The 27,403-nt window shown below is 55.8% G+C and overlaps 2 protein-coding genes across 2 annotated transcripts in view; one reads left to right on the top strand and one right to left on the bottom strand.

Moving 5' to 3' along the window:
* Positions 1-27,403, top strand: part of LOC135192824 (deleted in malignant brain tumors 1 protein-like) — a 501,013-nt gene that overhangs the window by 370,722 nt on the left and 102,888 nt on the right.
* Positions 16,749-18,418, bottom strand: LOC135192814 (scavenger receptor cysteine-rich type 1 protein M130-like). Its single transcript, XM_064176191.1, is given in 4 exon segments — positions 16,749-16,855; positions 16,959-17,273; positions 17,629-17,943; positions 18,028-18,418. Coding segments are annotated over 4 exon segments (1,128 nt in total).

Below are 27,403 nucleotides of genomic sequence, written 5' to 3'. Positions count from 1 at the left end.
TTGTATATATTGTTTTAGTGTAAATGTTGGTTTAGATTAGATTGGATAATGTATAGGGTTAACACTCCTGGGGGAGTAACCCTGAACCTGACCCTAGGGGTCTTGACCCCTCCCCAGGGGTGGGCCACACTCCACGTGATGGTTAGCCCACTCCCCCCACTTCCTGTGGTATAAAAGAGACAGGAACTTGCCTCAGTGGTAGAATTCTCACCTGCCATGCAGGAGACTCAGGTTCGAATCCTGACCAATGCACCTAAGAAGGGGAGCGAAGTGAGAGAGAGAGAGAAAAAGACCCAGAAGCAGGAAAGTTCCTCTCTCTTTTATACCACAGGAAGTGGGGGGAGTGGGCTAACCATCACCTGGAGTGTGGCCCACCCCTGGGGAGGGGTCAAGACCCCTAGGGTCAGGTTCACGGTTACTCCCCCAGGAGTGTTAACCCTATACATATAATTCTCAGCGATACTCTGAGCGAAGTAGACAAGGGGTGGATTGTGCTAGTTTGAAGAAAGCTAGAATGTTTTGGTAAAAGAACTAGATAATAGGCTGTGAAAAATTAAAACAATTGTGTGCCTCCTTCTCTCACAGTCACGCTGAGATTTCTGGGAAGAAGAAGTAAACATTAGATAACATTCTCCATTTTGTCTTTCTTTTTGCTTTGAGCTTCAGACCTAGCCACATCTCCTTAACAACACTGCCACTAACCTTCCTTCTTAACCTCTTGGCTGCACCTTTATTCCTTTCTCAGGATTTGGGGTAAGGTTGAGAGGGCAAGGGAAGGTGCTGGGGTGGTTGAGAACCCCTCCTGGGGACTCAAGTTTCTGGGAGGGGAGTTGTGCTTCTGTATTGTTTATCCTTTGTATATTTCTGTATATAACTGTATATATTGTAAATAGCTGCTTGTATATTTGCTGCTGTAAAATAAATAGCTTCATTTATATTCCCAGAGGCCTTCTGAGTTAGCTGGGGCAATTACAAAAGTGTGGGGGGGCAGGTAAGAGCCCAAACCATCACACCCTCCACCACAAGGAGAGATAGTGGACACCTGGTTAGTGAGAAAAACAAGGCCTGATGTATGCGGAAGTCTGGGTTGTGATTGCCTGGATTATGCTAATGTGTAGGTGTCTGCTTTGTGCTCTGGACTATAAAATGGAGTCAGAAGGAACAATAAAGATCTCCAGTGGGATTCACATTGAATCATGTGGAGTCTGTGTGGTATCCCTCACTAACAGGCGGTGACCTGCACCATGTTCCTGAAGGAAGATTTGCGGCTAACGTCTCTCTGCCACACAGCTGAAAACAATGCAGGAGAAGGACTTGGGGCTGTCAGTTGATAACAATCTGACCATGAACCAGTAATGGTGTCTGGCAGTGTTGTGGAGGCAGGGAATTAATGTGGCCAAGTCAGGAATTTGATACAAAAACAGAGTTATTTTATTTCCCAAATTCCCCCCCCCTCCCCAAAACTATAGACAAAAAATAATTTAGTTTTAATTACCAGATTCACTTCTTTGAGAATATCTCCAGGATGCCATCGATAATCTGACTGTTTTGGAAGTCAGAAGTTGGAAAAGGCTTGTTGAGCTATTAATGAATAGCATTTCCCACCTAATAATAAAGCTGAGCCAAAATAACTCACAGTCAGGCTGACTTGATCCTGTGTCCTGTCCCTCTTGCTCTCTTCTGAAGCTGTAGAAGAGTCATTAAGAGGTATTCAGGTCAGCTCAAAAGGTGTTAATGAGTGAACAATCCTTTGGAACAGAGCACCAGGGGCTCCTGCTGCAGAATCTATCCAGGCATGGGGTGGAGGGAGGACTCTCAGGCAGGCATGAACACTCATGCAGGCAGGGTCTCTAAGGCAGGAACGAACTCCAAGGCAGGAAATCCCCCAATATTTATACCCTCCCTAGACAAAGAGCAGAGTTACCACTTCCTAGGCACAAAGACCACAGCCAACTACAGCCCAATTCCAGCGCGGGCACTGCACGGAGCACCCTTCATGCCGGAAGGGGCCCTTGCTCACCCCCTTCATGCCTGCAGGGCAGGGGGGTAAACAGGTCTGTTTGTGCCTTTTTCCTCTCCCATTCAACCACAGAGGGAGAGGAAATCAGGGGTATACAGGACTCCAGGACAAGCAGCTCAGAAGGCAGCTGTGTGCTGCACTACATGAAAAGTAGTGAGAGAAGCAGGACAAGGGAGGTGATTTTGTCCCTTCCTCTCTGCTTAGTCTCCACTTGCAATACTGCATCCAGCTCACAGCACCAGATGGATGTGGAGCTGCTGGAGCAGGTGCAGAGGAGGGAAGAATCAAGTCTCAGAGGCCAACATGACAGAGTCCCCTGAAAGCATTTGGGCACTGTCTGGGTCCGTGGCCAGCCCTTGTGTCGTGGAAGGGAGTTTTGTTTGGGGGAGGTTGGGGAATGATATGCGAGGCCGATGTTTATAAAAGGTTTAAATGATTTAATATTATATACACTAAAAATCCCCTTCCTCAAACTGATTTACAACTATCCCACATAAGTTCTTTATATGTGGTTTGCAAATTAAATCACAGAATGATTTTGCAAGAGGGCAAGAGGGCTCTGCTACCCTCCATGACACCTCGTGGTAAACACTGAAAAGAATCTTTGTAATTCTCCATTGCCTTCTGCCATAAGCAGAAAGAGCTCCTTGAGTCCATCTCTTGGGCAAGCAGTGTACTGACCACAAGCAGCACTGGGCCACAGGAATCTTCTCTTCCAGTTCCATTACATATTTTTTGCAGGTTACTACTAGATCTGGATATTATCTGTAAAATGTTTCCATGGTCATGCCAGAACCTGAATATTATTAAAAGTAGTGCCTGGAGATGGCAGAGTTCTGAACATCAAAATTAATAAACTATATTAATTTTGGAAAAAAATCACCTTGCATTAATTAATTTCCCCTTCATAACAGCCTGCACCTCGGTTACTGGGATCAGTTTTGGGTTCCGAAATACAGGAAGAAGATTGAGGTACTGGAGGAAGAGAAATGAAGACTACCACATTCTGCCTGTCCTTCCCTTTCCCCACTCTCCTCTCCCAGCATGCCAAGCTGCTATCTCTTTGGTATTCAGGGGTGGTTAAGTCTTGAGCAGGCCTTGAGCAGCCTGGCTCATTTTTATTCCTGCATCATTCAGGCCTGGGGAGGGAAGTATGGGGAGGAGGGGCACTGAGGCATGGGCAGTGAGGCCAGGGCATTGAGGCCTGGTTGGGAGGAGGTTTTGGACACTGTTGGCCTGGTGAGGCTTTGGCAAGCCCAGACTGGAGTAAGTGGGCAAAGGCTGAATGTGAACTTTGTGTATTCTGTGTGTTTTGGTTCTGCTGCATGCAGTTGTGAGCAGCACTTCCAGGGAAGTTTCCACTTCCTTCCAATCCTATGTGCAGAGTTTTTTTTTACTCCTTTGGGGCAGGGCATTAGAATTGGCACCATCCTTGGAGGTGTTCAGGAAAAGACTAGATGAGACACTTAGTGCCATGGTCTGGTTGACTGGATAGGGCTGGGGGATAGGTTGGACTGGATGATCTCTGAGGTCTCTTCCAACCTGGTTGATTCTATGATTCTCTTGGCTCTAAAACTGCAACTTGTTCCCAGAAGGAACCTGCCCAGGGCATTGCCTCTGCCTTAGCTTCTTCTGCCATCTCAGGAGAAACTGGCCCCAGGATTGCAAAGGAGGCTGAGGATCAAGGCCTGGAGGGCTTTGCAGGGAGGATGCTGCCTCTAAGGGTCCATACTAGATAATGGAGCCCAAAGTTACTGCCCAAAGCAGCTTCAGAAGCACTTCTTGCCCCATGCTCTCAGCAGTCTCCCCCTCACTGGTGCAGAGGGGAAAATTAATTGATGCAAGAGGATATTTTTCAAAATTAATGTTCTTTATTGATGTTGCTATTCAGAGCTCTGCCACCCCCACCAAAGATTTTAATAATATTTTGATTCTTACACAGTTGGAAGGTAGGAGAGCCCTGCAGAGGGACATGGACAGGCTGGATAGGTGGGCAGAGGCCAATGGGATGAGATTTAACAAGGCCAAGTGCAGAGTTCTGCACTTTGGCCACAACAACCCCAAGCAGCACTACAGGCTGGGGACAGAGTGGCTGAAAGCAGCCAGGAGGAAAGGGACCTGGGGGTACTGATACATAGTAGCTGAAGATGAGTCAGCAGTGTGCCCAGGTGGCCAAGAGAGCCAATGGCATCCTGGGCTGCATCAGGAACAGTGTGGCCAGTAGGACAAGGGAGGTTATTCTTGCCCTGTACTCAGCACTGGTCAGGCCACACCTTGAGTGCTGTGTCCAGTTCTGGGCTCCTCAATTCAAGAGAGATGTTGAGGTGCTGGAGCATGTCCAGAGAAGGGTGACAAAACTGTGAGGGGCCTGGAACACAAATCCTATGAGGAGAGGCTGAGGGAGGTGGGGGTTGTTTAACCTGGAGAAGAGGAGGCTCAGGGATGACCTCATTGCTGTTTACAACTACCTGAAGGGAGGTTGTAGCCAGGTGGGGGGTGGCCTCTTCTCCCAGGCAACCAGCAACAGAACAAGGGGACACAGCCTCAGGTTGTGCCAGGGCAGGTCTAGGCTGGATGTTAGGAGGAAGTTGTTGGCAGAGAGAGTGATTGGCATTGGAATGGGCTGTCCAGGGAGGTGGTGGAGTGGCCATCCCTGGAGGTGTTCAAGCAAAGCCTGGATGAGGCACTTGGTGCCATGGTCTGGTTGACTGGCTAGGGCTGGGTGCTAGGTTGGGCTGGATGATCTTGGAGGTCTCTTCCAACCTGGTTGATTCGATGATTCTATGATTATAATGGAAACATTCTATGGATAATATCTGCAGCTCATAGAGCCAGCAAATATGTCAACATTCATTGAACTGGAGGAGACTATTCCTGCGGTCAATGCCGCTTGTGGCCAATGTGCTGCTTGCCCAGCAGCTGGGCCCAAGCTCTCTCTGCTCTATGGCAGAAGGCAGCAGAGGATCACAAAGAGGCATTGAAGCATTCACTCACAGATTATGATTATTACCTTCATGGGTGCTGACCACAGCCCAGACAGTGCCCAAATGCTCTCAGGGGACTCTGTCTTGCTGGACATCGAGGCTTGAATCTTCCCAGCTCCTGGGGACAGGATGCAGCCAATCTCTGGCCTTGCTCCTGGCTTCTTCTGGATGATCTGTGTCTGTGTCCAGGGGTTCTAGGCAGGACCTTCAAGTGCAGAGGGCAGATGTGGTGCAGTCTCAGCACGATGTCATGCTGGCCACACAGGCTGATGACATGCAGGCATCCAGGGTCTGCTCCTGATGACTCACAGCAGTGGAGTTTAGCAGGCAGTGATAAGGCAGTGTGCAAGAGCAGCAGTGCTGGGCAGAGCAGAGACAGCAGGCACAGAGCAGGGAAGCAAAGCAATGAAGCAAAGCAGGGTGTTCACCTGTGGATCCCCTTTTTTGTCAATGTGGACCAAGATTAATTGCCCCTAGGACACAGAATAGCCAATCAGGATGGCAGTTAGCCAAACCATACCATTTTAGGCAGGGTCCACAGGCCTGGCTCCCTCATATATCACAGTGTCACAGTATCACAGTATCACCAAGGTTGGAAGAGACCTCATAGATCATCAAGTCCAACCCTTTACCACAGAGCTCAAGGCTAGACCATGGCACCAAGTGTCACGTCCAGTCCTGCCTTGAACAGCCCCAGGGACGGCGACTCCACCACCTCCTCGGGCAGCCCATTCCAGTGTCCAATGATTCTCTCAGTACTCAAGGTGTGGTCTAACCAGTGCAGAGTACAGGGGCAGAATGACCTCCCTGCTCCTGCTGGCCACACCATTCCTGATGCAGGCCAGGATGCCACTGGCTCTCTTGGCCACCTGGGCACACTGCTGGCTCATGTTCAGGCGGGTAGCAATCATCACCCCCAGATCCCTCTCTGTTTGGCTGCTCTCCAGCCACTCTGACCCCAGCCTGTATCTCTGCATGGGGTTGCTGTGGCCAAAGTGCAGCACCCTGCACTTGGAGCTATTGAAGCCATCCCATTGGACTCTGACCATCTGTCCAGGCGCTCAAGGTCCCGCTGCAGAGCCCTTCTGCCCTCCAACCCAGCCACATCTGCCCCCAGCTTGGTGTCATCTGCAAAGTTGCTGATGACTGACTCCATGCCCTCATCCAGATCATCTAATATATCTCATCTAATATCTGGGAAGAGCACAGGCCTTTCACCTGGTAGGCCATAAGCACTTGGGCTTACACAGCCATGTTGCACAGCCTGGGTCTGGGGCTGGGCAGGCTTTATGGCCCCAGGCCCTTTGTGTCCCTTTGGTAGGTAAACAGCTGTAAGGCCTATGTGGGGCCTGTGGGGCCTCCACAGCACTCACCCACCTGCCACATCCAATGGCAGCAGCCAGGAGAGCACTGCCTGGAGCCCACAAACTTGCCCACTGCAGCCAGAACTCTGCAACCCCTGGGGGCCATGGCAAGGTGACCCTGGGACCATCCCTGGCTGGACATAGCAGAGAAGCTGGCAGAGCAGCCAGCCAAGGGCAGAGCAGGCTGCAGAGTGAGCCTCAGGAGGCTTTGCACAGAGGAGGCAGGTCCTGAGCACCGAGCTAGCAGCGCAGGCTGCAGCAGCAGGCTCAGAGAGAGGTGAAATGCAAGCCAGGGGCTCTGCAGGGCAGGGTTTGGTGTGGGAGGGTGAGGCAGGGCCCTTGCTCCTCACATCCTCTGCTTGTGGCCAGCTCCCTGCCGGCCACGGAAGTGCAGCAGGGCCTGGCCCCGGTGCACTGCAAGCCACAGGCCACCAGCTCCTGAGCCACTGGCCCCAGCTGAGAGCCCAGCAGAGGCTGGCAGCAGGCAGAAGATGCTGGGGCAGGGAGGATGTGCCCAGATGGCTCCTTCTGGGTCCTTTCTCCAGCTACTGCTGCTGCTGCTGGGTGAGTTGGAGGCTGCCATGAACTTGGGGCTGAGCTGGGCACAGGCCTTGCTGGCCAGGGGGGTGCTGGGCTGAGGCTTGGGCATGAGCATCTGCCAGGGCATTGGCAGCCTCCATGGTGCTGTGCTGTGAGAGGAGGGTGGGCAAGGGGGCAGGACAGGAGCCCTGCTGGGCACAGGGCAGGCTGAGCAAGGGGCATGTGGAGCAGCCCTGCAGGCAGGAGGGGCAGGAGCTGCTGTGGGGAGGGCAGCAAGACCATGGATGGCCTCCTGCAGCTGCAGCCTGGCTGGCAGCAAAGGGGCTGCTGCTGCAACACCTGCAGGGGCCATGGGGCATGGAGTGGAGCTTGGCAGGGGCTGCAGAGCTGTAGGGAGCCAGGGGCAGCACCCAGAAGAACAAAGCCACCCAAAAGGGGCTTGGGGAGGTGTCCGTGAAGGAGCTTCTGTGCTGCTGTGAGCTGCAGGAGATGCAGGAAGCAGAGGCAGGGCTGGGCAGGTGGTTGCCCAGCAGAGCACTCAGCAGTGGGCAGCTGGGCAGAGCCAGCAGGCTGAGCCAGCTCCTGCCCCTCTAACCAAAGGCCTCTGTGCCCCACGCTGCAGGTGCTGCTGGGACCAGCCAGGACATGTGCAGCTGCCCAGCTGATGGTGAGCCCAGGGCTGGGCCAGCAAAGGGGCTTGTGTGGGTGGCTGGAGGAGCAGAGCTGGGGGCTGTTGCCCAGCTGGCAAGGCCTGCAGAGGAGGAGACTGCAGCAAGGCTGCCCTGGGACATCCCTCTGCCATCTCTGCAGGTGACCTCCCAGCTCCTGAGCTGACCCTGAGCTCTAGAGCTCAGCAAGAACAGATTTTGCTCCTCTGCACCTTTGGTGAGAACTCTCCTGCAACCAGAGTTGTCTTCTGCAAGGATGGGATGGAGATCTACAGCACTAAAGCCATTTTGGGGCAGAAGAGATATGTTGGGATCTTGACCATGAATCTGGAGAGCACAGGGACCTACAGCTGTGGGTACCAGGTCAGGAAGGAATCCAACCAAGTGAGGTGCTCTGCCCTCAGTGCTGCCAGGAACCTGAGTGTCACAGGTGAGACCTGGCCCTGGGGCACAGCAGGCAACACTTCAGGGTCCCACAGCTGCCAGCTGAGATTGTAGACCCTGCAGTGTCCAGCTGCAGCCTCTCATCTTCTCCCTTTCTCCTCCCAGCTCCTGAGTCCACCTCCCAGGCAGGACCCCCTGGTGAGTGACTCCCTCCCACTGTCCCCCAGCACCAGGCTGAGGGCTGCTGGGCTGCTGCCATCAGGACCTGAGGAGGTTCCTCAGCAGGATCTGAGGTGTTAAATCTCTCCTCCTCATGACAACTCTTCCCCAACCTTTCTGTCCCCACCAGCTGACAGGAACCAGTCCCCTCTCAGCTCTACAGGCACTGTGCTGGTAGTGGTGTCCATCTTCCTCTTCCTCCTGGCTGCAGCCATCTCCTGGGCCATCAAGAGAGGTGAGTGGCTGAGGGACACAAGGTCAACCCCAGCCCCAGCCCCCACCCTGCTGCAGGGTTGTTGCTGCCTGACCCATGCCAGTTCAGGGGCAACAACTCCTTCCCCCCATGCTGTGGGAAGCTGAACCTCTCAGGGCTCTCTTGACCATCGAAGCATAAAGGGAGGAGAACTCCTTGGAGATCAACAAGAGCAACCTTCAAGCCAGCACCACCATGGCCACTGAACCATGGCCTGCAGCAGGGCATCCCTCTGCTTGAGGGGTGCAGGGTGCTGAGATGGGGAAGCCCTTCCCTGCCTTTGGATGCCAGAGTGGGGAGGGAGAGACCAAAGCCAGCCCTGCCTCAGGTGGCCTTTGGCTGCAGCCCTCTGGGCACCAGAAGCAAGGCTTGGAGCTGACCCCAGGGGAGCCCTCACAGCTCCTGGGCACTTGGGCTGTGCACAGCTGCTGAGAGTTTGGGGGAGGCCAGGCTGGGAAAGGGGAATGGTGATGGGGGGGGGGGGGGGGGGGTGCTGCAGGGAGGTGTGGAGCTGCAGCCTCTCACCTTCAGATGGAGCCAGGGGATGGGGCCAGAGAATGATGGAATTGTTGTGGCTGGAGAAGACCTTGGGGATCACTGAGTCCAACCTCAACCCAGCGCTGCCATGGCCACTGAACCATGTCCCCAGGGCCATGGCCACTGCTAGTTTGGACACCTGCAGGGATGGGGACTCCAGCAGCTCCTGGGGCAGCCTGCAGCCTTCCAGCCACAGCCTGGCCAGCCAGGGCTGCCCCAGAGCTCTTCCTGCCCACCTCTGACTTCCTTTGCCTTGCAGGGGCCTGCAGAGAGAGATGCCAAAGGTGAGCAGCAAACTCTGCTTGTTGTGGGGGGGATGGAGATGGGGACACCCTGGGTGCCCTCAGGTGCTCCTTGCTCTGTGTCAGGGATGGTTTCACCTGGGATACAAGCAGGGAGGAGCAGAGCTTGCCCTGAGCTTGGCTCCAGCTATGGAGTGGCTGCAAAAGAACTTCAGCCATGGGCATGACCCCAATGGCCCCAGCAGAGCCTGCACACAGACCCCCAGAGCCTTTCCTCTCCTCCAGGCAGCAGCAAGGGCCCAGCCAAGATATGGAAGAGGTCACCTACAGCCAAGTCCACTGTGAGTAGCTCCTTCTCCCTCCTGCTGGGCCATGGAGCACCCTCTGTGTGCTGGGAGCTCCTTTCTGGGGGCTGACTGCCCTCCAGCAGCCCTGTGCCTGCCACTCAGCCCTGCCCTGGCCTCAGCAGCTCCAAGGAGCTGCAGGGAGGTGCCCCAGAGTCACTTCCACTCCTCATATCCTTGTGCTGCCATCAGGGACCTTTCCCAAGCCCACCTGTGTCCCCACCAACGTGCCAGGGAGATGTGGAGAGCATCTGCCCCCCCCCCAGCAAGGGCAGCTTCCTCCCAGCTCCATTGCACCCAGGTTCTGCTGCCTGCAGAAGGAAGGTGACAACATCCCAAGGCTGATGGGCACCAACCCCAGCTGCTGCCAAGGACCTTCCCTCCCCCTGCTGGCCCCAAGGCTGCAGTCCAGCTCCCAGCACAGCCTTGGAGTTGTCCCCTCCAGGATTTCTCTCTCCTCCTTTCCACTGCCAGCAGAGCAGCTCAGGCTGTGGGTCTGGCTCTTGAGCCCAGCTCGGGGCTTGCTCAGCCTGCAGAAGAGGAGGCTGAGGGGACACAGGGCAGGGCACTCAGTGCTGAGCACAGGGCACCTGCTCTGCAAAGGCAGGGGGGGCTCAGCCCCAGCCAGGACATGCAGCCAGGGCTCACCAGGTGCCTCTTGTCCCCTGCCAGGCTCCATCATCGCCCACGCTGGACGGAGCAGGGTGAGTTGGGCACAGCTTTGGTGCCAAGGCAGGGAGCTGGGGCCTCAGGGCTGGGCTCTGCTGGGTGGGCTGCACACTGGGCACTTGAGCTGGGCACTGCCATGGAGTTGTTGCCACCAAGAAGCCACCAAGAGCAAGGAAGCAGCAGAGAACTCAGGAGCCCCTGAGGAGCAGGGACTGGCCCCAGCTCTGCTCTTGCTTTCTGCTGGCTCCTGGGACGTTTGCTCTGGAGCCATCAGGGGCAGCCCCAGGGTCTCCTCTTCCCTCTGCAGCCTCCTGTGCCCCAGGAGACCACCAGCAGCACCTCTGTCACCTATGCCACGCTGAGCCAGGCAGGCAACCTGCCCAGGTAGCTCAGAGGGGAATTGTCCACCTGGGCCTTTCCCCTCTGCTTCAGACCTCCTGCACTGCTGCAAAGGGGCTGGGGTGCAGCTTGGGCCTTACTGGCAGTTGGCAGCTTGATGCTGCTCCCCCAGCTCCTCACCTCACCATGATCTCCACCTTGCCCTTCCCATGCCCACTGCCACCCAGCACAGGCATCCCTGTGGGGTCTCAGTGGGGCTGTCCCCATCAGCAGGACCCTGCCCTGTACCAAGCCCTTCCCTCATGTCCAGTTCCTGCTGGGCAGTGGCCAGCACTGGGCTTGGCATGGGCAGCAGCTGCCCACAAGCCTTGGCCATGCCAAGGTGCCCACAGCCAAGCTGCCTCTGCTCAGAGCTGCAGGGTGCTCTGGTCTTGCTGCAGGGAGGAATAAACACCTCTGGCTTTGTGTCCCTGCCTGCACCTCTGTCTTCTGCAGTCCCTCAAGGCCTGGCCTGGAGCTGCTGCCTGTGGAGGAGCTCTGCAGGGATGCTCTGGCTGAGGGCACTGAGAGTTCCCTCAGGAGCTTTGCAGATGGCACCAAGCTGGGTGGCAGTGTTGGTCTGCTGGAGGGCAGGGAGGCTCTGCAGAGGGGTCTGGATAGCTTGGATGGATGGGCAGAGGCCAAGGCTCAACAAGGCCAAGAGCTGAGTCCTGCACTTGGCTCACGAGAGGCCCATGAAGGCTCCAGGCTTGGGGTGGAGAGGCTGGAAACTGCCTGGTGCAGAAAGCCCTGGAGGGGGTGGTCAGCAGTGGCTGGAGATGAGGCAGGATGTGCCCAGGTGGCCCAGAAGGCCACCAGTAGGCTGCCCTGGGTCAGCAATAGTGTGGCAGCAGGAGCAGGGCAGGGATTGTCCCTCTGGACTGGGAGCACTGCAGAGGCCACATCTTGAATTCTGGAGTCAGTTTTGGTTCTCACACCTGAGGAAGGACTTTGAGGGATTGGAGCAGGTCTGGAGAAAGGTCTGGAAAAGAGAACTGGTGAGGAGCAGCTGAGGGCCTTGGGGCTGTTGAGCCTGGAGCAGAGGAAGCTGAGGGGAGCCCTCATTGCAGTCCACAACTCCCTAACAGGAGGGAGTCCTTCCCAAGAGGAAATCCCACCCAAAGTCCCTTCCTGTCCTCACCATGCCCAGAGCAGCCTCTGCCATGGGGCAGAGGACAGCAGAGGAGCAGCATCTCCAAGAGCAGACACCAACACATGAACCTCCTCCTACCAGCCCCACACCTCTGCCCCTGCACAGGGAGGGCACTGCTGGCTGTGGCAGAGCCAAGTGCCCATGGCAAGAGCCTGAGATGTGGGAGGACAGCAGAGGAGCAGCATCTCCAGGAGGAGCTTGTGCCCATGGAGACGTTGGAGAGCAGCTGTGATGGCCAAGCCAAGTGATGGAGCAGAGCTCTGGTGGCCTCGTGCCTGTGTGAGTGGAGGAGGCAGGGATGGAGCCAGCAGCATGGGATCTGTGGAGCCCTTCAGAGGAGCAGCAGCAGTGCTGGAGGAGCAGAGGCAACCTGCAGGGCCCCCAGGTGCCCAAGGGGCTCCAGGCTCTTCCCTGTGGGCTGCACATGGGCAGGAGGCTGTGTCCAGGAGCTCTGGAGCTGTGTGCCAGGAGAGGGCTTGGGAAGGCCCCGAGCAGGAGAGCTCTGAGTGCTGAGGGCTGCTGGGGGCTGAGCAAAGGCTCTGCAGCCCCTCAGGCCTTGCTCTCAGAGGACAGCAGCTGCCAGCCTGGGGCTCTGCCATGGCCCAGCTGGGGCACTTCTCTGGCCACCTCAGCCAGCTGCTGCCCAGCACCAAGCCAAGAGACTCCTCCAGGACCCCCCCGGGGAGCTGTGCTGGAGCTGGAGCTGGAGCTGGAGCTGGGCTGGCAGCAGAGCTGGGAGCAGCAGCAGATGCAGAGCTCCAAGGCAGGGGTCAGGAGAAGGTGGGGGGAGGGCAGGGATGGGAACTGGAGCAGCTCCTGGCAGGGCTTTGACCACAGCTGGCTGTGCTGGGGCAGGCTGCAGAGGACAGGTTGCAGCTTCCTACCCTGCTGAGGGAGGCATCTTTGGCACAGCCCAGGAGGCTCTGCAAGGCCAGCAGCCAACCTGGAGCATCTAGAAGCAGGCAGCCATGGAGCTGCAGAGGCTGGAGGAGACCTCTGAGATCTTCAGGCCAACAGCTCCCCTGGAGCTGCAATCCCAACACTGCTCCTGAGAACAGCTCAGTCACCAGAGCCCTGTGGACACCCAGGGTGGAGGAGATGGAGCTGATGGTGGCCATGGCCTGGAGCTTCTCTGCTGCTGAGGGACATCTCAGCAGGGTTTGCTGTGCCTGGAGACCTCCCTGCCCCACACCTGCACCCTGGGATGTCTGCTGAAGCCTTCATGCAGCAGCTCTGCTGGAACTGGAGCTCCTTGGGGTGTGGACCTCTGGAAACTCTCCACTTGGTGTCCACCTCTTGTCCTGTTCGTACTGGAGGAGGCAGGAATGGCCTCGGGCAGGACAAGTGACAGGGGCTGGGATCATGGCCAAGGTTCTGCTCCTCTGGCTCCTCCACTGCCCAGCTGCAGCTCCAAGATGCAGGCAGGAGGCAGCACCTCCAGCCCTGCCTCCAAGCCTCTGCTGCTGAGGTTGCGTCCCTGCAAACCCCTCCAGACCTTGCTCCTCAGCCTGCTTTGCACCCCTGGGGCCAGAGCTGCCCCAGCTGCTCATCTCCTGGGCTGTGACCACAGCTGGATGTCCTCAGCTCCTCCTGGAGCCACCAAACTGCACCAGGCTCCTCCAAACTCTTTTGTGTGCCAGGCCAGGGATGGGAGGGGTTGGTTTGGAGGCTTTGAGAATCCATGGGGCAAGGTTGAGCCTGGGGGGAGCTGTCTGGAAGCTGCAGTTGCCAAGACCCCACCCCCAGCTGTCCCATCCCTGGACACCCCCAGCCTTGTCTCCTGCTGGAAGCTTCCAGCCCAGTCCCCCTGCCCCACAGATGGTGGCTCTGGGGTGCAGAGAGCCAGACATGGGCACCCTTTGGCCCTGACTCTGAGCAGAGGAACTCAGCCCTGCTCAGCCTGGCTCAGCTCCAGGGCACCTCTGACAGGACCATGGCAGCAGGGGAGAAAACCCTTCGGCCTCTGGCATCTCCCTCCCAGCCCAGGTGTCCCCAGGAGCCAGGAGAGCAGCAGCTCTGCCAGCTCTGCTCAGAGGGGTCCCTCAAGGCCATTTGTGATGCCTTGGCCCTGTCTGGGGGCCAGGTGCCCACCAAAGCCCTTTTGAGATGGGCAGGGGAGAGGGGAAAGAGAAGCCAAGGCTGCTGGGGCAGGGTGGGAGCAGTTTAATGTGTCAAAAGCCAAAGCCAAGGCCCCAAGACAGCAGAGCAAAGCCCAACATTGTCCTCTGCCCTCTCCAGAGCTCAGATCTCCAGCAGGACAGCTTCTGGCTGCCCTCAAGGGCAAAACCGTCTGAGGGACAGCAAGCAGGACCAGCACCCTGGGAAGCAGGCAGTCAGGGGCAGAGTGCTGGTGACAGAGGCAGAAGAAAAAACAGCCCTTGACCTCTTGACCCTCTCTTGCCATCCCCTGCCTTGCTTGAGTGGTCACCAAGAGAACATCTCCAGGGCTCTCTGAGGGCTGCTTTGCTCCAAGCCAGCCCAAAGCCCCAGCAGCTCCTGCCCTTGCAGGAAGCCCTTTTGAGCAAGCTGCTGAGCAGAGCAGTTTTTGGCTCCTGTGGTTTCCTGCCCCACACACAGAGGCTGCAGCAGCACAACCAGCAACTGAGGAAACCTCTCCAGCTGCTCTTTCTCCACAGCCTCCTCTTGCCCAGGGCCATTGCTGCAGTGGGGTTTGTGTCACAGGCAGCTTGGAGAGCAGCTGCAGCTCCCCTGCACCACTGCTCAGGGCCCCCAGAATGGCTTGGAAGGTCACAGAGCTCCAAGCCCCTGCCATGGGCAGGGACACCTCCCACGGGAGCAGGTTGCTGCAGGCCTCATCCAGCCTGGCCTGTGACACCTCCATGGAAGAGCCATTTGGAGAAATTTGGGCTGGGTCATGGAAACCCAGCAGAGCAAGCCAGGCCAGACAGAAAGTGTTTGGGTTGCCTCTGCCACCCAGAGATGTTGGAGGACATCAACCAATCCCCACCATGCCTAGGGGGGTTTTGACTCTTTCTTAGCTACATGATGCCAGAGGCTGCCCCAGCCCTGCTGATGAGTTCAGCAGGGGCCACTTCTGGCTCCATTTTTGATCTCACTGACATGGGGGCAGCTCCTGCTGGCTGCTCACTGAGGTCACCACATGCTATGGAACCTGGCTTCCTAAACCCCATGGAGGTACTCAGCAGAGAATTTTGGGCTCTTCCAAGCAGAGCTGCTGGAGGCCATTGTTGTGCTAGGCCTGATAGGCCCAAAATAGGCTTACACATGTCCTGCCTTGCCTAGGGATGTTTTTCTGCTCCACCAGAGAGACAAGTGTGGGAAACAGACACCAAAGAACCTGTAGCCACTGAGTCTGGCCTGCCCAGGGTCCTGTGCTGTAAGGTGCACACACTTAGCCTGTGCCTGCCTTGTGCAAGGCCTGAGCTGTTCCCAAATTTGGGTAAAAGCAAGCCTCTGGCTTTGCCTAATGTGGTGTGGTTTGGCTAACTGCCATCCTGGTTGGCTGTTCTGTGTCCAAAGGGCAATTAACCTCGGCCCACACTGACTAAAGGAGACACACAGGTAAACAACCTGCTTTGCTCCCCTGCTCTCTCTGCTGTGCTCAGCCATGCTCTGCTGTTGCCTGCTGCTATTGCCTACTATTTGTTGCTTGTCTGCTAAACTCCACTGCTGCGAGTTACCAGGAGAAGACCCTGGATGCCTGCACATGATTGGCCTGTGTGGTCAGCATAACATCATGCTGAGACTGCACAACATCTGCCTCTGCACCTGAAAGACAAGATCGGAGATTGTCTGCATCCTTTCCCCAGAGGCCAGGAAGAATTGTCTCAACATCTGACAAGACAGAGTCCCCTGAGAGCATTTGGGCACTGTCTGGACTGTGGCTAAGCCCCAGGAGTCAGGTGACAATAATTTGTGAGTAAATGATTAAATGATTCTTTGCAATTCTGCATTGCCTTCTGCCATGAGCAGAAGACTTTGATCCCATCCACTGGGCAAGAGGCATTTGACTTCAGGAATCTTCTCTTCCAGTTCAATTATTGTTCATACATTTTGCTGGTGATTACTAGAACTAGGCATGTATTTAGCATCATAGAATCATAGAATCAAGCAGGTTGGAAGAGACCTCCAAGATCATCCAGTCCAACCTAGCACCCAGCCCTAGCCAGTCAACCAGACCATGGCACTAAGTGCCTCATCCAGGCTTTGCTTTAACACCTCCAGGGACAGTGACTCCACCACCTCCCTGGGCAGCCCATTCCAATGCCAATCACTCTCTCTGTCAACAACTTCCTCCTAACATCCAGCCTAGACCTGCCCTGGCACAACTTGAGACTGTGTCCCCTTCTTCTGTTGCTGCTTGCCTGGGAGAAGAGACCAACCCCCACCTGGCTGCAACCTCCCTTCAGGTAGTTGTAGACAGCAATGAGCTCTGCCCTGAGCCTCCTCTTCTGCAGGCTGCACACCCCCAGCTCCCTCAGCCTCTCCTCATAGGGTTTGTGTTCCAGGCCCCTCACCAGCTTTGTTGCCCTTCTCTGGACACCTTCCAGCACCTCAACATCTCTCTTGAATTGAGGGGCCCAGAACTGGACACAGGACTCAAGGCGTGGCCTGAGCAGTGCTGAGTACAGAGGCAGAATAACCTCCCTTGTCCTACTGCCCACACTGTTACCCAAAGAATGTTTCCATGACTGTGTGAGTTATTGTTATTAAAATGTTATTAAAATGAGTGGCCAGGGTGGCAGAGCTCTGAATATCAAAATTAATAAACAATATTAATTTGGGGAAAATGTAATCTTGCATAATGAACTTTCCTCTCTGCAACAGGCATCAGCAGATGCCCCTCAGCCCTGGCAGCTGCCTCTGCATGCAGCTGAGGAAGATCAGAGTGGCAGTGACAAGCCACCTGGCCATGGCTTGACTTAGCCCTAAGGAGCTTTGGTGCCCACATGAACAGAGTCAGCCCATCAAGGACTTCCTGGGAAGTCACAAAGCTATCTCTGGTCTCTGATTAGACCTTGACAAGAAACATCTCTGCATCGCTCAGGTGCTGCCGGAAGCCCAGCTGGAAACTGCTGGGGAAGGTGTGGGGCTCTGAGAGCTCAAGTTCCCCTTTTGCTACCAGCAGCAGAAGGATTTGGCGCAGAAGTGACCATGTTGGCCCTGCGTTGTGCTTGGCTGTGCCCAGCATGGAGGATGCTGGTGCCCAGCTCAGAATTACCATTGCAGATGATGTGAGTCTCATCTCTCAGATCTTCACATAAGTGCATGTCCCACGGAGCAGAGGGACACTGCCAGAAGGAGCTGTTTTTCTCCCCACACTCCACTCAATCCAGCCAGGCAGGACCAGACATCCAAGAGTGGGACAGATTTACATCCAGGTGCCCTCTGTCCCCACAGCCCAGCTCCTTGCATGCCAATGAGATAGTTTTGGGAGTCATTGAGTTGGAGCAAACATTGCCCCAGGTCCCATTGTAGAACACCTGCAGGCGCCCAGAGCAGTTGCTGCTGTTCTCTAGCCTCAGGGCCATGACCCCTGGGAGGAAAGGGCTCACATGAGACCACTCTGGACTGGGACTCTGGGAGCAGAGACACCCCTGCACCTCCCAGGCCCTCACCAGACTAAGTCACTGCTAACACAACCCCCCTTGAACTGGCAGTCAGAGAAGAGGCAGTGAAGGACAGGCAGCCCTGCACTCCCTTCTCAGCCTTGGGGACAACTGAGCTCCCCAGGGCCCTTGGTGGCACTGAGGGAACAATGTGCATGTGCTGGCATCCCCACGAATGGCTTGGGCAGGGGCGCAGAGGCAGCAGGAACAGCCTTGTCCATTGCTCTGCCCCTTCCCAGCCTGCCCAGGCACTGTGCTCCCAGCACAGCTCCCAGCACACACCTGAGCAGATGACTCCGGCGTCCTCTTTGTGCCCGCAGTCGTGCTGCCCCCAGGGCCCTGCCGGGCACTCCCAGAGAGCAGCTTCGTCCCCGGAGCAGTTGACCCCATCCAGCCAGATGTGCCCAGAGCCTGCCCCGAAGCCAGCGGAGCCAACCGCCTGCAGCGCCCCTCCGCAGCCCAGCTGCTGGCAAACGACGCTGGCATCGGCCAGGTCCCAGCTGTCATCGCAGACGCTGCCCCAGCTGCCCTGCGAGTAGATCTCCACTCTGCCCTCGCAGCGCCCGCGGCCCCCTGCCAGCCGCACCTGCCGGCTCCCTGCAGCAGGAAGAAGCCCCAGCTGCTGTCAGGGGCTGCTGCCCAGCCAGCACACAGCCTGGGGGCCCTGGCAGTGCCACTCACCACTGCAAGCGACCCCCACATCCTCTGCAATGCCTGCTGCCAGCAGGCTCTGGGGCAGGGAGGTGTTGCAGAGCTGCAGGCTGGCCTCGTGCCCTGCACACCGCACCCCTCGCAGCCCCACGGGGCCCTGCCCTCTCTCAGCCTTGGGCAGGGTGTAGGCTGCCTCTGCCTCTCCGCACCGCAGCTGCCGGCACACCACGCTGGCCTCCTGCAGGTGCCACTGCTCTGCCAGGACCCTGCCCCATGTCCCACGCCGCAAGATCTCCACTCGTCCATCGTAGCGGCTCCCTCCACCCACCAGCCGCAGGGAATTGGAGCCAGCTGGGCCTGGGGAGAGCAGCCGTGGAGCAGCCCTTGGGGGCACCCAGGAGCCCAGCAGCCTGTGCCACATGTCCAGGCTCTGGCACCACTGCAGGCCCTTGGAGCTCTCCTGCTCTGCCTTAGGCAAGGGCAGACTGCAGCTCTGCCAGCATTTGGCCAGCGCTCACCTGAGCAAATGACAGCAGCGTCCTGCTCATGGGAGCACAGAGAGGCCCCCAGGCTGCTCACGGGGCACTGGCCCAGCTGGGCTTCAGTGCCAGCACAGTGGAAGGAGTCTCTCCAGACAGGGCCTGTGCCTCTCCCAAAATGGCCTCCTCCAGGAAGGGACTCAGCAAAGCCACAGTTGAGGTGACGACAGAGAACGTGGGCGTCCAGCAGGTCCCAGTGCCAGTCACAGAGGGTGCCCCAGGTCCCCTGCACTTGGACCTCCACCCTCCCCTCACAGCCTCTGCTGCCATTCACCAGCCTGAACCCTGTGAACTCTGGGACAGAGACAGACACAAAGGGTGGCTTGGTGCTCTTGCACCTTCCAGAGCTGCAGGCCAGGCCAGAGGGGCTGCAGGCAACCACATCCCCGCTCCTGCCCTCCCACCCAGCCCAACACAGGCCCTGCTCCCCTCCCCAGCACACTTTTGCTGTCCAGCCCCCCACCCTGAGTCCTTACGTGTGCAGGTGACTCCAACAGCATCTGCATGGCTGCAGGGCTGGGCCCTGGGGGGTGCCCTGGGGCAGGAGACAAGAAGAGATTCATTCCCCACGCACTGCAGCTCTGTGTCCCACATGGCACCATCCCATTCACCAAACTGAGCTGCCTTAAGCACAGACAGGGCTGTGCCACACTGCAGCTCCCTGCAGACCACGTTGTCATCTTTGAGATCAAAGTCTGTGTCACAGACAGGTTTCTACTCCTTCCCGTCATTGATCTCCACATGTCCTGAGCAGGGACCATCCCCTCAACCAGCTGGACAAAGCCTGGAGCAACCTAAGAGCCCTGTGAGATCCCAGAGCCCTCAGGCATTTAGATGCCCACATCCCCTCTCACAGGCATGGAGACTTGAAACAGAGAGCCCTACAAGCACCCCAGCAACTTCTGCTGGATCTTGATGGCCCAAAACCAACCACAAGCCCCTCTCACTCCTCAGCCCCTACTCTGATAGGCTTCTAGGAATGGAGTCCTCAGCCAGAGTCAGAGGGCACTGCCAGGCTCACAGATTCCCATCACTGAGTGAGCAGAGGGCAAGAGAGCAGGCAGTGGCATCCTCTGTTGCAAGGACAGGCACCAAGGAGAGGCATCAAGCACTGTCCAGTCCCCACTGGTGCAGGGCAGCCAGGAAGTGTGCCAGGGAGCAGAGACTGGGCTGGAGCTCAGAACTACCTGAACAGAGTCATATTCCTGTGGGCTGGCTCAAAGGGGATGTCCCTGGAAGAGGGATAATGTGGCCATGGGCTACCCTACTCTTCTACCTGAGCCCCGTGACCCTCCCCTCTTAGCAGCCACTCTGCTTTGGGCACTCATGTCTGCCACGGGACAAGACAAATGTTCCTGTCCACCTTGGACACTCCTCTGGAGCTGCAGGTGGCCATGAGAGCTGTTCTTGGTGTTTCTTGCATGGGGACACCCAGTTCTCAGTGCTACCAGACTGCTGCTGTGTGAACAGGAGAACCAACAGACTGCAGGGCCATTCACCTGCCAGCTCCTGGCACTGACCAGGGGTGGACTGAGCCACAATAAGTCAGGCAGTGCCAGTTCCCAGCAGGCTTTCTTCAGGATCCGGGGAAAGCAGCAAGGACAGCCCCAGCTCAGCAGTGTCACCAGCCACGCTGGGCCCTTCTCCAGTGCCCCCTTGTGTCCCTGAGGGCACAGACAGCTGCCTTCCCCCATTCCAGCCATAAGGGGCAGGAACAGGATGTTCCAGTACCTGAACAGGTCACTCCAGCATCCAGAGCATGGCTACAGATTTCCTGACCCTCTCTCCTGTGCCTGCAGTCAGACAGGGCAGACTCAGAGCCATCACAGTCAACATGAGACATCCAAACGGGGCCAGATCCTGGCCCAAAGTGTGCATTCGAATGAACTTCTATAGGATATCCACATCCCAGCTGCCTACAAACCACATCAGCATCCTTCATGTCCCAGAGGTAACTGCACACAGTCCCCCACTGTCCCTGGTGCTTCACCTCCACTCTCCCAGCACAACGTTTGCTGCCATTCGCCAGCCTCGTCTCTGCAGCCCCTTCAAACACAGACATGGGAATGGTCAGGAGAGTTCTGAGCCCCAGACTGCAGGTCTGGAGGTCCCACCTGCCCAGGGTGGGTCACAGGCACCATTGTGGGAGCCCTCAGGTTACTGGGTTGTCCACAGGGCATTGAGGGTTATCTCTTCTCTCCACAGGATGCCAAGGGCTGAGGGTGCTCAGCACAAGATCTGCTGTGCCATTGCCTACCCCACAGCCTGCACCACCTCCTCTTAACTCAGTATTCCTTGCCCAGGTGCACCTGCACACTGTGCCTGGACCCGGACAGGGAACCTTCTCCCCCTCTATGCAGCATGCCATGTACAGCCTGATGCTTCCATAGCCACAGCTCCTTCTCCCAGCTAGCCAGGCAGAGTCATGCCACAGACTCAACTGACTGGAGCACCTTCGCCTTGTCTTCTCAGTGCCACACGAAAAGAAACCTCATTCCCAAGTTCTCTCAGCAGTCACGTTTGTGCCCAGTGACCTTAGGCTATGGGACAAAGGGAGCAGCACTTATTCCTACACAGCTGCACCCAGAGCTTGAGCCATAGAACGCAAGTGAGCAGGAGTCCTTCTGTGCCCATCCTGAGAGTCCTGCCCTGCTAGCACAGCTCCTGGCAACTCACACAAAGAAATATGCTGGGAGGGTGAACTCTCTCTGCGGGAGGATGAACTATCTCTGGGGGAGATAAGCAGCTGCAGGAGGAGCCAATCGAAGCAGCAGCACTTTTCAGACGCTATCGGCAGCTCGCTCCCCTCCGACACAGCCCAGCCCTCCAATGAGCTTCTCCAGCGCCCTTCATGACCATATATGAGGGACAGATGTGTCCTGCTGTGGGTGTCAGGGTGGCTGTGGTGGGGGATTGTCATGGGACAGTGTGGCTGTGCAGGGCAAATGGCTCTGTCACCCCTTGCACCCCACTGTGTGGACTGGGAGCACTCAGCAGCTCCTACACAGGCTTCACCCAAGAAGCCAAGGGGCAAGTGTTCAGCTGCCCCTGAGCTGTGGGAACCATGGAGTTGGGGCTGCTGTGGGGTCTGTCACAACGGGAGGGGAACAGCCTCTGCTCCTGCTCCAGCCTCCACTATGCTGGTAGCAGCAGCTGGGAAAGGTCCTTGTCCAGAGCAAGGTCTCCATGCCAGGAGTGCTGCTGGCACATCCCTTGCACAGAGCCCCACAGGGAGTCCCTGTCAGGAGCTGGAGCTGGGACATGTCCCTGCCCTGGCAGCAGCAGACCTGCAGCCTGAGGCCCAGACATGTCTCTCACTCTCAGCATGTCACCAAGGGGCAGTTATTCCCCACAGGCACCTCAGGAGCTGGATCTGCAGGAGCACAAACCACAGCCCACATGACCTGGCAGCGCTCCCCCTGCGGTACCCAGGCAGGAAGTTGTGGTTTCCTCCTGGCACTCTGCCCTGGCACACCCACACCAGCCCTGTGCCTGCTCCTGCCTTAAAAGCTACCCCAGCCCTGGACATCACCAGCTTGACAACCACAAGCCATGGGCCTGCTCCTGGCCTATCTGACACTCAGCCATAGATGATGTCAGAGCACCTAAACATGCCTTGAGCCTGCTCCTGGCCCCTCAGGTACTCAGGCACCAGTGACCCCACAAATGCCTACAGAAGTTCTTGTTCTGCTCCTAACCCAGCAGCTGCTCAGGCACCAGTGACACTACAGGAACCTGCACACCCAATGGCCCTGCTCCTGTCTTATTAGATACTAGGCCAACAGTGAGCTCACAAGCACCATACAATCATGATCCTAGGCCTGATCCTGCACTCTCAGCTGATTGGTCACAACTGATCTTGCAAAGACCTACACAGCAGAGCTGCTTCCTTCTGGCCTACCAGGTTCTCAGGCACCTATGACCTCAATTGCTCCAACAGAAGTATCATGGAAGATCCATGTCCTGGCTTGCCCAGGCATGATCCCATGGTCCACTTCACTCTGTCAGGAGTGGGGTGAAGTAGAGTGCAGGGAGAAGACAAAAGGCTTGGGGACACTCACCTTGAGAGTCCAAGACTTGCCCAGACTTGTTCCTCCCAAATAAGGGAGGGCAAGCTCCTGGCTTCACCTAACATGGTGAGGTTTGAAAAAATGCCACTCTGATTGGTGCATTTGTGTGGTGAAGGTGATGGTGATTTTCTGCGACAAAGAGGCAGGGATGCAGCTTGATGCAAGCTAAGTTCCAACTTTATTAGGCAACATACAGGAGTTATATACTTTGTCAGGAGGCATCAGAAGGCTGAACATTTGTACATATTGATTAGTCATTTCATCACATGCAAAATCGTCTTTTCTTCCAATCTAAATTCTGTCTGCCACAGCTGGTTCCCAGGGAGCAGCGGTCTTAGCATATTCATCAGATAAGAAGGACAGGCATATTCATCAGATGGCAGGACAGCCTCCTTGCTTCTCCTAATCAGATCACTCCGACTCAAGATAGTTTGTGCCCAAGGCTTGTCCTGACACTGACCCTGATTGACCATTTGTGGGAGAATTTCTCCCTCAGTGGGGCATGAGCTGTAAACATGAGACCTTGTGATGGGAGATGTCCTTGGAGTCTCGCAGGCTCCAAGGAAGCTAGGCTGTGGACTGAGCAACCCACGCACACCTGCTGAGGGATGGACCCAGCCAGCCCCTGGGGCAGACACAGCTCCAGGGGGCTGACCCTGCCAGCCCCCTGAGGTGGAACCACGGGCTGTTTTGATAAGGAATAACCTATCTGCGCCTTACACATAACTTTGAGCCAATCTGTACCTTCCACTTGTACCAATCTCAAACTAAGTTAGTTGTACATGCCTCTTCCAAGTAGCATATAAACCGCTGTACTGCCTCAATAAAGCATGCTGATGCATAGCAGCTACAGAGTCGACTCTTCAGTGCCTCGATACGTGTCTCGCCAGCCTCCGGACCCCGACAGATGGCGCCCGAATACACTGATCGAACCAACGTATCGCTGCTCGGCCAGGCACTGAGGCCTGCACCCTGACCACTGGCAGGCCTCTAGGCCGTGATCGACGGAGCTCTAAGCCCGGCCCTTGGACCTCTGGGGCCCCAAGGAGGGGCTGAAACATCGCCTCACCTCCACGTGGTAAGGAGCTGGCAGCAACGTAAGAGATCAGACGTTACCATACCCCCTGGTGGGGAAACTCCCTCTTATTCCCTTTTTTCTCTTCTCTCTCGGGCAACCCAGTACTAACCACGGGGGATAGTTCCTGCAAGGATGGGCGTGGCCATAGATATGGACGTCTATTGAAAACTGGAATCGCCTGTAGATATAGGATTATTCAGTAACGGCAGCTGTGTGACGACAAATGCGACCATATAGATGGGCATTTCCTGGGAGTGCTGATAGCGTAACAGACGGATCCCCCTCTGGGAGCAGCTGTTGCCGCAAAGCAGCAACCCCCCCCCTCGCTTTCGGAGTCCTGCTGCTTAACAGAGCCCCCCCCACTGCCTCCCCTTCTTCCACAGTTTTTTCAAACTGCCGGCGGCTCCCTCCAGGGGACATGCCACCAAGCCACACAAGCAATTATGGATAAAGAGGTGGCGATATCTCTTCTCTTGAACTTTCTGGAGAAACGAGGAGTACCTATACCAAAGAAAAAGTTGGTCTCTACGGATATTTGAGAGGATATTTTCAGACCCCAGACTCCTTTTTCAATGAGTCCGAATGGCGTCGATGTAGCGATACTATTTGGGACCAGGTTGTTGATGGTGACAAAATAGCCAAACAACTGCAAAAGTGGTGGCACGATGTCATGCTTAAAGAAATATAAAATGGAACAGGTCATTGCTGCTATGGCAGCAACGCGGCTTGGTGATGGCTTGGACGCTCAGGGGGAGAGAGCAATAGAAGCACTGGCTACGTCGACTAGTTCCTTCTTTTCTGACCTGAAAATCTCCCCGGGTATGGTGGTGCCTCTGATGACCCTCCCCAATGTGCCTGCCGCCCCAGTACAGCCCGCGGTGCCCAAACAATCGGCACCACCACCCCAGGCCGCCCCCAATACCCCAGTTACCCCGGTGCAGCCTGTGGCACCCCAACAACCGGCGCCGCCACCCCAGGATGACCCGGTGCAGCCTGCGGCACCCCAACAACCGGCGCTGCCACCCCAGGACACCCCGGTGCAGCCTGCGGCTCCCCAACAACCAGCGCTGCTTCCCCAGGATGTTCTGATGCAGCCTGTGGCACCCCAACAACCGGCGCCACCACCCTAGGATGCCCTGGTGCAGCCTGCAGCACCCCAGCAACCAGCACTGCTTCCCCAGGATGTTCTGATGCAGCCTGGCAGCCTGCAGCACCCCAACAACAGGCGCAGCCACCCCAGGATGCTCCAGTGCAGCCTGCGGCACCCCAGCAACCATCGCCGCCTCCCCAGGATGTTCTGATGTACCCTGTGGCACCCCAACAACCGGCACCACCCCCCAACATCCCTGTCATTCCGGTGCAGCCATCAGCCCCCCCGCTGCCAGCGCCACCGCCCTTCTGTGTTCCGTTTTCCCCACTACTGCCTTCCGCTGCTGCCCTGCAGTTTCCACCACAGGTTCCTTGTGCTACAGTTCCATCTGCCCCCCCGGCCGTAGTGGTCCTGATATCGACACCTGACGTGATGGGCAGCCCTTCCTTTCAAACCCGAGAACCGTTGCCCACAATTAATACGGACACTTGTGACTCCTCACATTCCGACACTGACGACATCATTGACAACATTGCTGAAGATTTGCAGAAACTTAAAATAATGCCTTCTGGTGGTACCTACCAGTTGGCAGCACCACAAAGTAAGGTGTGATGGTTTGGGGGTTACCCCGCCCCCCCACACTTTTGAATTTGCCCCAGCTAACTCAGACGGACCCTGGGAATATAGATGAAGCAATTTATTTACAGCTAGCAGAATTTACAAGCAGCTATTTACAATATATACAGTTATATACAATTATATACAGAAATATACAAAGGATAAACAATACAAAAGCACAACTCCCCTCCCAGAAACCTGAGTCCCCAGGAGGGGCTCTCAAACCACCCCAACACCTCCCCCCGGCCCTCTCAACCTTACCCCAGTTCTCAGGAAGAAGAGAGGTGCAGCCAAGAGGTTAGGGAGCAAGGTTAGTAGGAGCAGGGTTAATGAGATGTGACCAGGTCTAAGGCAAAAGCAAGAGTGAGAGACAAAATGGAGAATGTTTTCTTCTTCTTCCCAGAGCTCTCAGCGAGACTGTGAGAGAAGTTGACATCAATTGTTTTCATTTCACTGCCTGTTATCTAGTTCTTTTACCAAAACATTCTAGCTTGCTTCAAACTAGCACAATCCACCCCTGTCTACTTCGCTCAGAGTATCACTGAGAATTATCCAATCTAATCTAAACCAATATTTACACTAAAACAATATATACAAGTTCAGTTCACACTTCAATCAGATGTAGGTGATTCAAAAGCTCAGAACAGGGACTCCCAGGTGACGTTGGGTTCGTGCTCACGTACTGTAGATTCTATCGTAGATTCTCTCAGTGTTGGGCGCCGATGTTACCTAGAACAGAAAACTCCTAACAACTTATATTAGACACTCTGAATTTAAACTCTCTAAGCTAAGGTTAAAATTTCTCTGTGGAATACACTGGATTTCACCATTCTCCTGCATTACCCAGTAGGTATGACCAGGACCTTCAGCAGAAACCACCCCTCGGACAGGTTTCCCTTCGCCCGAAGGAGAAAGTACCCAAACAGTTTTCCCTAACAGATTCTTTTCACCTACAACAGGAACTTTATCACCGTCTACTGTTTGGACCAAATCTGATTGTGCAGGTCCTGCTCTGTTTACTGAACCTCTACTATTTACCAACCAGGTAGCTTGTGCTAAATGTTTGTCCCAGTTTTTCAGAGTTCCACCCCCCATGGCTTTGAGGGTGGTTTTCAGCAAACCATTGTAGCACTCAATCTTCCCTGAAGCTGGTGCATAGTAGGGTATGTGATAGATCCATTCAATACCATGCTCTTTGGCCCAGTTTTTCACAAGATTGTTCTTGAAATGAGTGCCATTGCCTGACTCAATTCTCTCTGGAGTTCCATGTCTCCACAAGATCTGTCTCTCCAAACCAACAATGGTGTTACGTGCAGTTGCATGTGGAACTGGATAGGTTTCCAACCATCCAGTGCTGGCTTCTACCATTGTTAGCACATACTGCTTACCAGAACGAGATCGAGGTAAAGTGATGTAGTCAATCTGCCAGGCTTCACCATACTTGTACTTTGACCATCTCTCCCCATACCATAAGGGCTTGATTCGCTTAGCCTGCTTAATAGCAGCACAAATGTCACAGTCATAGATGACTTGGGTGATAGCGTCCATGGACAAGTCAATTGACCTATCACGAGCCCATCGGTATGTTCCATCTCTGCCTTGATGTCCAGATGAGTCATGGGCCCACCGAGCTAAGAACAACTCACCTCGGTGTTTCCAATCAAGGTCAATGTTAAGTTCAGAGTTGGTATCAACTTGAGCAATCTTAGCAGCTTGATCTGCCTTCTGGTTATGTTGATGTTCCTCAGTGGCTCTGCTCTTAGGCATGTGTGCATCTACATGCCGCACCTTCACTGGAATTTTCTCCAGCCGTGCATCAATGTCCTGCCATAGATCAGCACACCAAATAGGCTTTCCTTTCCTCTGCCAACCATTCTTCTTCCAGTCCTTCAGCCAACCCCATAGATCATTGGCTACCATCCACGAGTCGGTGTAGAGGTAAAGGATAGGCCAATTCTCACATTCAGCCACATCAAGAGCAAGTTGAACAGCTTTTACCTCAGCAAACTGA

Source organism: Pogoniulus pusillus, chromosome 44 (genome assembly GCF_015220805.1).
Source record: "Pogoniulus pusillus isolate bPogPus1 chromosome 44, bPogPus1.pri, whole genome shotgun sequence".
Lineage (NCBI taxonomy): Eukaryota > Metazoa > Chordata > Aves > Piciformes > Lybiidae > Pogoniulus > Pogoniulus pusillus.
Note: the sequence above shows the minus strand (reverse complement) of the source record. Positions and strands in the feature narration are given on the sequence as shown.